Consider the following 12027-nt stretch of genomic DNA (forward strand, 5'->3'; position numbering starts at 1 on the left):
AACATCATATAAGCTCTCTGCCATACTAGGCCTGGCTACAGAAGCGCATCATAGTGCTATTGGGCCATCATGCAACTCATGGGACTCCCAGGGTTTCCTCTGGCAAAGGGGGAAGAATTGCTTCAAAGCCCTTAAGACTTAGACTTTCTTGGGATGTATAATCAAACAAGTCCATCTAGTTTGGATGGTTCTAAAAAATCAGTTGCCAAAAATAAAAGATTTCCCTCCCCCCCCCCCCCCCCCCCCCACACACACATTTTTGGCTAGTTACATTCCTAAAACCAGACAGTTACATATATAGTTCATCCCCCTACTAAACTATACCAGTTTGGGCTGTTTCAAGATAAAAGATATATTACTAGGGTACTCATTAAATGGCAATCAGTTGATATAAAGAACATTTTTCTGTCAGTTATATTCATACTATAAATTAAAATAGTCACTTACATAGAAATCGGCAAGTAGAGGATTTCTATGAGCCCAAATTCCCCAATAGGCCACATTCCAACCATCTTCTAGCCTTTTGGACTCTGTTTTTTCCACTTTAATCAAACTGTAGACTTCCTACACCTGAATGAGATCTTTCTTGGTCCAGTAGTTTTCCATTGAGATTTCTCTGGTAATACACCTTTAAAGAGGATTCTGCAACACCCTGGACTGATCGTTAATATTTATCTTTTAACAAAACTTCTTGAATCATTTGTTTCAAAACAGCTGATGGATTATGTCAATACATTTTCCATTTTGCAGTCTTACCAACATGGATTTCGACCATCACCTAGTACAAAAACATTATTATTAGCTTTAACAACTAGTGTGAGAAATATATAGTGGAACCCCGTTATAACGCAATGTTTGGGATCCATAATATATCATTGTATTAAATGTGGGGTCACGTTATATCTGAGTCAATGGGAGCAGACAAGGCTGTGTTGATAAAGAGTCTACCTGTGATAGATTTCAGATCGGCCCCAGGAGCAGACAAGGCCATGTTGATAGAGTCCACCTGGGTTTTCAGAATGGCACAGACAGAGCCAACCCCAGCGCAGCTAGACATTGGCTGGAATGGGTTTCAAGCAGGGAAGGGGGAGTGCTCTACCTCAGTGTAGCTAGATGTTAGCTGGAGAGGAAATGTAAGTAAAAAAAAAAGGGGGAGCTAAGACATGATCGTGTTATAAGAAGATTTACATTGTTGTGGGGCACGTTATAATGCAGTTCCACTGTACTTAGCAGAGGGAAGCAGGCTATTTTACCGCCAGCCCAACACGGGTGCTGGCAGTAGTTCCACTCCCAGCAAACACCATTTCCAGCGCTAGTGGAAATACTGAAAAAAATATTTCTGCAGGAGGTTACCGATGGGTTAGTGTGGGAGCCCTTACCACCCCCCAATGGGTAGTAGTAAGTGCTCCCCATGAAATGGCCACACGGCAAGTGCGAATTTACCGCACGGCTATTTCATTTTTGTTTATTTTCACCCACTGTGGTAAAAATGGCCCTAGGGCGTGGCAAAAATGTCTGCTGCCACTAGCGCAGGGTTCCTTTTACCACAGCTGAGTAAAAGGGCCCCCTTAGTCCTTTGAAAATTAAACCCCCCTTTTACAAAGCCACGCTAGCAACTGCCAGTGCAGAAATGCCAACACAGCCCATGAATGGCTGTGTCTGAGTACTGCCACGCGGCTTTGTAAAAGGGGGGAGTAAGTTACTTATATTTCGCCAGTGTCACTATGCTCATATTAGCCCTCTCCTCAAGTCACTTCATTGGCTCCCTATCCATTTTTGCAAACAGTTCAAACTCCTCTTATTGACTTACAAGTGCATTCACTCTGCAGCTCCTCTGTACCTCTCCACTCTTATCTCTCCCTACATTCCTCTCCAGGAACTCAGTTCACTAGGTAAATCTCTCTTATCTGCACCCTTTTCCTCCACTGCTAACTCCAGACTCCGTTCCTTTTATCTTGCTGCACCATATGTCTGGAATAGACTTCCTGAGCCGGTACGTCAAGCTCCATCTCTGGTCGTTTTCAAATTTTGGCTAAAATCCCACCTTTTTGATGCCGCTTTTAACTCCTAACCCTTACTCACTTGTTCAGTATCCATGTTTTATCATTCCTACCTTAGTAAATCCCTTATCCCTTATTTGTCCTGTTTGTCTGTCCTAATTAGATTGTAAGCTCTGTCAAGCAGGGACTGTCTCTTCATGTCCAGTGTACTGTCTAGTAGTGCTATAGAAATGATAAATAGTAGTAGTAGTACTTTCCCCCCTCTTTACTCAGCGGCTGCTGAGCACTAATGCCAACACAGCCCAGCACAGTGTGGCTTAGTAAGCAGAGGGGTTTGTTTTGGAACTCAAAACTTGTCCTTTTCCTAATACCATTGTTTTAAATACCTCCGATTCCCTTTGTATTGAACATACTTAAAACTTTTGGGGCATCACTTTGGATTCAATGCTCACATTTCAGCCGCAGGTGAACAGAATAGTAAAAACATGTTCTTTTAAATTAAGACAGTTAAGGTCAGCCCATGTGTTATTTGATACAATTCAATCTGCAATACTAGTTCAATTTGTAGTGTTGTCAAATCTTGATTACTGCAACTCACTTTATATAGGCATTGCAGCAGGCACATTGAAGACAACACAGGTGATTTCTTTTATATTTGAGCACGTTTCACCTCTTTTTAGAAAATGTCATTTTCTCTCACTACAGGAGAGGATTTTTTTTTTACGTTTCTTGTTTTGTTTTAAAGATTTTTCAGGATGACATCCCAGATGAGTTCCTTTCATTGGTGTTTTTTTTTTTTTTTTACAAGGAAGGTGTCTCTTAGAAAGGTTAGAGCATATAAGCTGCAGTTTAAAGCTATTCATTTTTTAAAACTACTGGAGCAATCTTTTCCTAAAACACTGTCTCAGTTTGGAACACTCTCCCAGGCTCTCTTAGAAATTGTGCTTTCTATTTTTTTATTTCGTAAAAATCTTAAAACTTTTTTATTTGAAAACTCTCTGGAAGATACCTAGTTTTCGATCTTTTTAAAACTTATTTTGTAATGTTTTCACTTTGGGACATATTTTATTGTCCAATTATGTAAACCAGTTTGGGACCTATTTTTAGGGAAGAAGTGGTATATAAGTGTAGCAAATAGAATAGAATTATGCATGCAAATATTTTCATGCACAATTTATAGCAATGCTCACAATGCACACAATTGTATAATTCTCTTTGCAAATATAACCAGACCAGGGAGAGAAATGCACAGAGCAGCAGAAGCTGTGCACTGCTGAGGTGCAGCCATGAGAGTGTGGCTGTGAGCAGGAAGCTGATTGATAGTTCAGTCAGGTGCCAGTCACTGGTACTGCTTGCTCCGATACATACTCTCATTGGACAGTACAGTCACAATCAGACAGCTACTTCGGGGGCCATGACAATATTATGACAAGCTAGATGAGCTTTTCAGGAATATTGGAAATAATGTCATCATTTTGACTCACCAGCCATTCTAGATCAGTCTTCTGTGCAGCTGACAGTTTGGTACCTGAATTAGACTTGCAGCAGTTCAGAGTTCAATTAACCTTCTGGTCCAAAATCTTCCTCCTGGACTAGAGCACAGGTTGTGGTGACCCACTTCAAGAGGTTCACCTGGAAGATCTGGGTCTTTTTCCACTTATCCTGCTGGACCACTTTGTAGTTTACAGGCTGAACCCTCTCAATGACTTGCTTATTGTCTGATGACGGTAGGAGTACCATGAAACAATCTACTACTGCAGCTACTGCAGTCTGAGATCTCTTTCCGTTTAGTACCTTAGAGCATTATGGCCCCCATTTCAGCTCATTGTCTTAGTCAGTCCCCATGTCCTCGTTTTCCTTCTATAAATGTCCCAATTCTCTCCTGTGGTAGCTGCTCTAATCTATTTCAGCTACCTGGCACCATCTCCCAGCTGAAAACTGCCCATTCCTTCTTGGCATTGATAAGCTTGTCCATAGATGGTCTATGTACTCCCTCCACTTCCAGGATCTCCCAAGCTTCCTCCAGTGTACTGACTCTCCTATTCATCTCCAACCATTACATTTTCTTTTTGCAGGGTGTCAGTGGTCTCCTTGAATTCTCTCTACTAGCTCAGAGTTTCTTAAGAGATATCATTAAATAGTTCAATTTTACTATTCTTCCATTGCAGGTTGCCCTATCACCTCACTCTGGCTATTAAATTCTCCTTGTTAACAAAATGGTACAAACATGTGATAATGTCTCAGGGCAAATATCACAGTTCAGACGGCAACCCTTCTCAGCCCCAAGCTCCGATGAGCTCTGTCCATCTGCAGGAGAGCACTTACACCCTCTGCAGGCTCCAGGCCCACTATCATTTTATAAATCACTAACACTACCATACAGTCACCGTATTATAGGTTCTCCGATATCCCTCAAATCCTTTGTTGTTTCTCCTGGACTTGTTTTCCAAATCCTTTAGTTTCAAGATAGCCTTATTTTATTTGTGTATATATGAGCTCTTTCTGCATTCTATGGATGTACAATTGAAGATTTTATATTTTGTGAAGGACCTTTAATAACGGAAGTGTGTACATCAACACAACGCCTTGGTTCATCTAACTTCTGTTATTCCTCACTGTTTTGATGTACTTGAATTTTTGCTTTAAGTCATGGCCTTGTTTTAGCTCCCTGACTAAACCACTTTTCTTGCTGATGATATCACTTCCTCCTCCCTGAGCTTTGGTTTTGAACTTTCTCTCCTGGGCCCCGTCTTCAATTCCAGATTCCTCAGCTATACCTTTATAATGGTTGGTTGGGTTGTTGTCCCTTAAGAAGGACCAGTGTCCTCTTCTATATACCCCTCATGTTAACTGCTAACACAGCCGATAAAACAGGGCAGTTAACTACATCTCCAAAGTGGTGTAAATGTTCGTAGTGTCCATCTAAGTGTGATTTCTGCCAGTTCACCCCTAGAATTTAGTAAAGACCCGTAAGTGCCTAGGTGTCCTTTATAAAATAGGCTAAAACTAAGTGCCTATGGAGCTCATTTTCAAAATAGAAAAACGTCCAAAAAGCAGCATAAATCTGCATTTGGACATTTTTCTCACAAAAACGTCAAAATTGGTATTTTCAAAACCAATTTTTAGACGTTTTTCTATGAAGGCTGTCAGAAGTGTGTTCAAATCACAAGGGGGCATGTCAGGGGCGTGTTAAGCACAGGGATCTGGTCGTTCCTAACACTTGGAAAGTTTTCAGCCATAATAGAACAAAACAAAGTGTCCAGGACTAAAACTAAGACGTTTTGAGCTAGACCTGATTTTATAATGAATAAGGCACAAAAGGGTGCTCTAAATGACCACTGGAGGGAATCAGGGGTGACCCCCCCAATACTACTACTACTATAAATCATTTCTATAGCGCTACCAGTCGTACGCAGCGCTTCACAAATGAACATGAAGAAAAGACAGTCCCTGCTCAAAAGAGCTTACAAACTAAATTAGGACAGAGAGACAGGACCAATAAGGATAAGGGTAAGACAGACACCCTCCCACCCACCCACAAATGTGAATACAAATATGATTTAGCAGCCTCTATGACAGCCTCAGATATTAGAGCCAGGTCTATTAGAGCAACATGCAAGTCCCTGAAGTAGTGTAGTGATCAGTACAGTGCACCAATGGAGTGGGAGACTCTGGTCCCTATCTCCCTCTACCTGTCACATTTGTGGGGGAAACCGTGAGCCCTCCAAAACTCACCAGAAAACCACTGTACCCACATATAGGTGCCCCCTTCACCCATAAGGGCTACTGTAGTGGTGTACAGTTGTGGGCAGTGGGTTATGGGTGCGTTTGGGGGGGGGGGGGCTCAGCAGACAAGATAAGGGAACAACGGTGAGATGTGTACTTGGGAGCACCACTGCAGTGCCCCCAGGGTGCCCCATTTATCTCCTGGGATGTCTGGGAGATCAGTCTACTAAAAACGCTGGCCCCTCCTACATCCAAACAGCTTGATTTTCTACATTTTTCACTTGGCTTTTTTTTTTTTTTAATGAACCAAAAAACAAAATGTTTAAAGCACAAAACCTTGTTAGAAACAGTATTTTCAAAAACAAAAGACAAGACTTTTTTTTTTTTAATGTACTTCCTTCCTATCCAGATTTTGGATGTTTTCTGCAAAACGTCTAAAGTCGAACTTAGGCATCATATCGAAAATGCCCCTCCACGTGGCCTTCACATATAGATGACTTGTTATTACCTCCCACTCTCACACATCCTTCTTCTATTAGTATATAATATTTTATGTGTCATAATTAGCCTTCAAAATATTTGTAGCACGAGAACTGTAGTTTCAGAATAATGTGTACGTAACATATCAACAAATCAGGATTTTACACAGAACTGCAGAATATATTATTTTAACTACTAATCCAAATTACAGTTCACTGCAGAGAAAAACTTCAGGTTAGATGCATACTTAAAAATTTATCTGGACTATGTAAAATTAGAAATTTAAATACAACTACGTAAGGGGAGGGTCAAATGTAACCGGAATACAGAGTGTGACAAACCAATGTGTACTTCCAGAAAGGAACCTTTGATTTGGTGCCTTAGCTCTAAGAGTAAAACACTCGCATTTCCCTAGCATATGTCAGAGGTGATGAATGCATTCTTATTCCACACCTGGAGATAGCATTAAGAGATCTAGTGTATGGTCAATGTAATGGTACTGTACTGAAGGCTTCCATTTCCTTTTCCTTCTCTCATAGAGAATGGAGGTGTTCATTTTTGTCATCCCTAGGAAGGAGAAGGAAGAGGGAAATCAGAGCGTAAGGTTGGACAACTGGAGTATTCTATTGAGAAATGGTGTGGGACCTCCTGTGTTATAGAATATTTTCTTTCTTTCTTGAGACAACAGAGGAGTCAAGGATGATAAAGTGACTGAAGAAAGGAGGAGTTTAGATGCATTGGAGAGATCAATGAATTTCAGCCTGCCCTCTGAGGTCATCAGTAACCACACTGAAAGGTTTCCTTGGCAAAACTTTGGGAGGACCGGGAACCTTGTTGCAAATGTCATGCTAAGCTGTATGAGTATTTCTTACACAGTACTAGAGAAGGATAAGTGAATGCTGATATTTAAGACCATACTAGCTATGCTTTGGGCTCATACAGATGAAATCTGCCTAGAAGATGCAATTATATGCTGTTAGTCACAAATAAATCTTTCATTTTATTTTATTTGGAAGCCCCACCACAGCTATGCTCTCTGGTTATTAATTTTGGGAAATACTAGAGATACTGGGAGGTCCAACAGACAATTCTGTTCCTTTAGGGAAGAACCCCTGTGTGAAGCGTTTGCATAGCCTGAATAGCTGGAGGGTGGGGGGAGGTTGCTTTATGTTTAATCCAGGGGTGGAAAACTCCAGCCCGTGAGTACTGTAAGCAGAGATCCATTAGTTTCAAATGGCAGAAAATGTGCTAAATTCAGTGCATAAAATGGAGGCATTGCACACAAGTGCATCCGGTGCATATTCAAAGTGGATGTCATGAAAACTCAACCAGCAGTACCTAAGGAGTGGCACTGCCTACCCCAGGTGTAGTCTGTTTCATATGCTAATGATTCAATTGACTGTCAAACTCACCTGATCTCTTTCAGTCCTTCTCTCTGGATAACCTGCAGTATTTCTTTATGGCTCATGGGTGTATTGGGGTATTTTTCCAGGACCTGGCAATCAAAAGAAAAATGAAAAGTGAGTTACAACCAGAGCCACACATTCTGATGTAAACATATTAGAAAAGGGACATCACCTTAAAATCAGGAATGCAGATGTCTTCATTTATTTATTTGTTTTTATATCCCACGTTATCTGAAAATTAATTTCAGTTCAATGTGGCTTACATTTAACGGAACTCAGTATAACAGTATACTGAATAAAATTACAATTGACAAGAATAAGTCATAAATATACAATTCTCCAATTTTATAATTTAAACTTAAAGAATTTCTTAAAAAGATAAGTTTTCAGGTTTTTGCAAAATAGTAAGTAATTATTTATACCTCTTATTTCCTTAGGCATTTGATTCCACTATTTGGATTCCAAGTAACTTAGAGTTGCTGTGTGAGCTGACTTATAGGTTATGTTTTTGCAACTGGGGAGGTCGAAAAATAGATAGTCTCTTATTATTGGGTCTGCATTCCTTCTAGATAGATCAGTTAAATCCACCATAAAACCTGGTGCCATTCTAAACAAAATTTGTATATGAGGATACTGGTTTAGACCATCAATCATGCTTTAATTGGGAGCCAGTGTAATTTGAGGAATATTGGGGTTACTCTATTATACTTTGATACCCTGAAAATCAAGCAGGCTACTGTGTTTTGAACTATCTGTAGCATTTTGATCACAGTTTCCTTGCTACCCACATATATTACATTACAATAGTCAATTTGTGATAGTAACATTGTTTGCACTAACAGTCCAAAAGACTGATTTCTGAAATAGCCTCTAATAGACCTATGAAAGAAACTGGTTCATATAACCTAAATTTGGATTTACAAGTTCAAACCTGTTTTATAAAAAATTTATCTCAGAATCCACGTGCACTTCCCAAAATCCATATAAAAGCCCAATATTCTTTTTTTCAGACTGGCCTCTGCTCTGACTAGCAAAGTACATCAAGCTTATGAACAAATGCAAGAGTCTCATTATCCCCTCTGGGATATATGGCATCACTCTTGGTATCACCACAATCTAAACTGGGTGAAAGTACAAAGGCCCTGATCTACTAAAACATGCGTAAAAATCCACATCAGTTTTCAGGACGAATATCACTTTGCTTACACTTGAAAAAAAAATATTATTGCTTGATACAGTAAGCTGATGATTTGTAGTATGTAATGGAACAGGTATTAAAACATTTGTGCTAAACCAAAATCTGCAATAAAATCAGAGTAAAAATAAGTACTAGCCATGGCACAAAGGCCTTATGGCTACATACTCTCCTGCATGCTCCCACCCCACCTCAAAACCAACTGTCCCCCAAGATGGGGGGAGGGGAAGAGCTAAAGCAATGTTATAGAATAGTGTGGATCTGCGCTCAATTGCGCCGGGCTATACACCTGGTTTCAGCTAGTATAACTCCTTGTGCCCAAAGTTCAGCGCAGATCCCGGTGCTATATGCAAGAGCATCAATCCCAGAATGCTCGTTTTAGAATACTGCTTGGTGCCTATATTTTTTCAGTGCTTTATTTTGAGTGTCATTTACTGAACCCAGCCCATACTGCATATGCTGTGCCCATTTTATAAAGGCTACTGTCAATCAAAAAAAAAACTCTCCAATATTTCATTCCACAGTGCAAGCTACTATTATAGCAATAAATCAGTTGGTTAGTTGAACAATTATATTGAGGGAATATCATTCAACACTGCTAACGTTGAATGGTGGAACTACTTCAATATTCAAAAGGGGGATGTGGTGGTGGTAAGGGTTCCCGCGCTAACCTAACAGTAATCCCCTGCGGAAATATTTTTCCAAGCGAAGTCGCAAGGGCAGGAGCAAAGCCCCCTTGCTCCTGCCCCAAACAACCCCATTAAGACCACTAGGCCCAGAAAGGCCTACTTAGACCTCAGGGGGGGGGGGGTGGAGATAGGGGGCTTATTTGGGGGGCAGGTGCTCTGATGTTCGCAGGCTGAGGGAGGGAGTAGGAGGAGGGGGCAATTTCAGAGGCTGGGAGGGCTTTTAAAGTCAAAAATTGTTGTGGGCCCTGGCTGACGTTCAGCTGGATCCACATAAAACTTTCTTATGTGGGCCGTGGCTGAATACTGGCTGGGACCCACATAGGCTCCGGCCTCCATCCCCATCTAATTTAGCCCCCAAAATTTAGTGTTGGTGCCCAGACATGGCCTGGCACTGAATACTGGGGGCTAATCTAGCCGGCAATGGTATGTATTTAAACTTCCCTTATTTTAGTCTGATAATATTCATTCTGTACCATCTCACAAACCCCCAAATATTCCACCAGTTTAAACCTATGTCTCAATCTTTCACATCCCTAGTCTTTCTCCATGCTCTCTCAGATCTACATAGCTCTTGGTTCTCCAAGGATATAGTGTATAATCGGCACGAGTTGTGACACAGCGTCTTGGCGCAATAATATCCAATAATTCCATCAAAAAATCATGCCACAATCAACTGCCTCATTTATTGTCAAGTTGTCTCATAACACAGTTTAGGCAGCCATGACTTCCTTAACTGATCGATCTCAAAATGTGGACAACTGATCTCATCTGAAGCTTCTCAATAGATGGGTCTCTTCTTGCTCCTATCTGAACCAAAAACTAATAACAAAATGATTTGACCATCCAACCTCCTCTACTTTCAATGCCTGAAACAACCTCAACATTAGCTGTGAGGATTAAAAAAAGAATCAAATCTAGATTGTGACCTGCAACATATGTTGATTCACACACCACTTGCTCAAAAGTGCATGATGGAAAAGCCTCCAATAAAACATGCCCCACTTCCCCTGATAAATACAAATACAGGTCAGAAGGAACATTGAAGTCACCTATCACACATAACTTAGTCAAATCCACTGACAAAGACAATATAAAATCTATTTAAAAAAAGCAATCAGATGACAAATCACCTGGAGGGCAATATACTACGCAAACTGCCACTGCTTCATTAGCTACCACCAAAATTTCCACAAACTCAAAAGAGTATTCACAAATTATTTTAAAATTAAAACATTTCCTGTACAATACCACAACTCCTCCGCCTCTCTTATGACTTCCTTAAGACCATTCCCAGGAACACTTCACTGGACAACATTGCTTTACCACAGCTATATCTGATTTAAGCAACCATAATTCAGTCACACACAGCATGTCAAAATGATCCACTGCCAACAAATCATATTAGTAAACAGTGGGGTTTGTTTCTAACTGACTTAGAATTCACAAGTCCAACCTTCAATATTTCAGCTTGCACCTGTTTAATATTACAAACTGTAACATATTTCAAAAAGCAATAGTAACCCCTGAAACACTTCGTCTACTCCTCCTCAAGAAACTAAATTCCTGTATCTCCCATACCCCATCACAACCTCCAGCATAGCCTGCTCCTCTTCACCTCATGTCTGTGAGCGACATCATTCAAGGGACGGGTCCAATTCTATTCCCATAATGCAATGATCTGAATCCAAATTGTATAGGTTGGAAACTCTCAAGCTGATCTAAATATGAAGATAATTGTTTATAATACTACTAACTCAATTACAGGCTTACTTTCGAAAGGGATCACCGGCGATCTTCCGACACACATCGGGAGATCGCCGGCGATCTCTCAATCCCGGCCAAATCAGTATTATCGAAAGCCAATTTTGGCCGGCCCCAATTGCTTTTTCGTTGTGGCGCCGGCCAACCTTCAAGGGGGCGTGTTGGTAGGGTAGCAAAGGCGGGATGGGGTTACGAGATGGCCGGCTTCACCTTGTTATGAAAAAAAAAACGCCGGCTAGAACGAGTATTTCACCGGGCGGACTTGGTCCATGTATTTTTAGGACCAAGTCCCAAAAAAGAGCCCCAACTGACCAGATGACCACCAGAGGGAAGTGGGGATCACCTCCCCTTACTTCCCAAGTGGTCACCAACCCCCTCCCACACACAAAAAATAAAATTAAAACATTTTTTGCCAGCCTCAAATGTCATCCCCAGCTCCCTGACAGCAGTATGCAGGTCCCTGGAGCAGTTTTTAGTGGGTGCTGTGCACTTCATGCAGGTGGACCCAGGCCCATCTCCCCTCCCTGTTACACTTGTGGTGGTTAATGTTGAGCCCTCCAAAAAACCCCAAAACCCACTGTACCCACATGTGGTTGCCCTCCTTCACCCCTTAGGGCTATGGTAATGGTGTAGACTTGTGGGCAGTGGGTTTTGGGGGGAATTTGGGAGGCTCAGCACACAAGGGAAGGGTGCTATGCATCTGGAAGCTAATTTTGGTTTTTTTAAAAGATTTTTTAAGTGCCCCCTAGGGTGCCCGGTTGGTGTCCTGG

At 41.1% G+C, this 12027-nt stretch overlaps 1 protein-coding gene across 1 annotated transcript in view; it reads right to left on the bottom strand.

Moving 5' to 3' along the window:
* The window catches only part of ASXL2 (ASXL transcriptional regulator 2), a 317528-nt gene that overhangs the window by 234174 nt on the left and 71327 nt on the right, over positions 1-12027 (bottom strand). The window contains exon 2 of the mRNA XM_030198635.1: positions 7619-7701. Within this exon, the coding sequence (XP_030054495.1) occupies positions 7619-7701 (83 nt within the window). The remainder of the gene's footprint in view (positions 1-7618; positions 7702-12027) is intronic.

This window comes from Microcaecilia unicolor, chromosome 3 (assembly GCF_901765095.1).
Source record: "Microcaecilia unicolor chromosome 3, aMicUni1.1, whole genome shotgun sequence".
Taxonomy (NCBI): domain Eukaryota; kingdom Metazoa; phylum Chordata; class Amphibia; order Gymnophiona; family Siphonopidae; genus Microcaecilia; species Microcaecilia unicolor.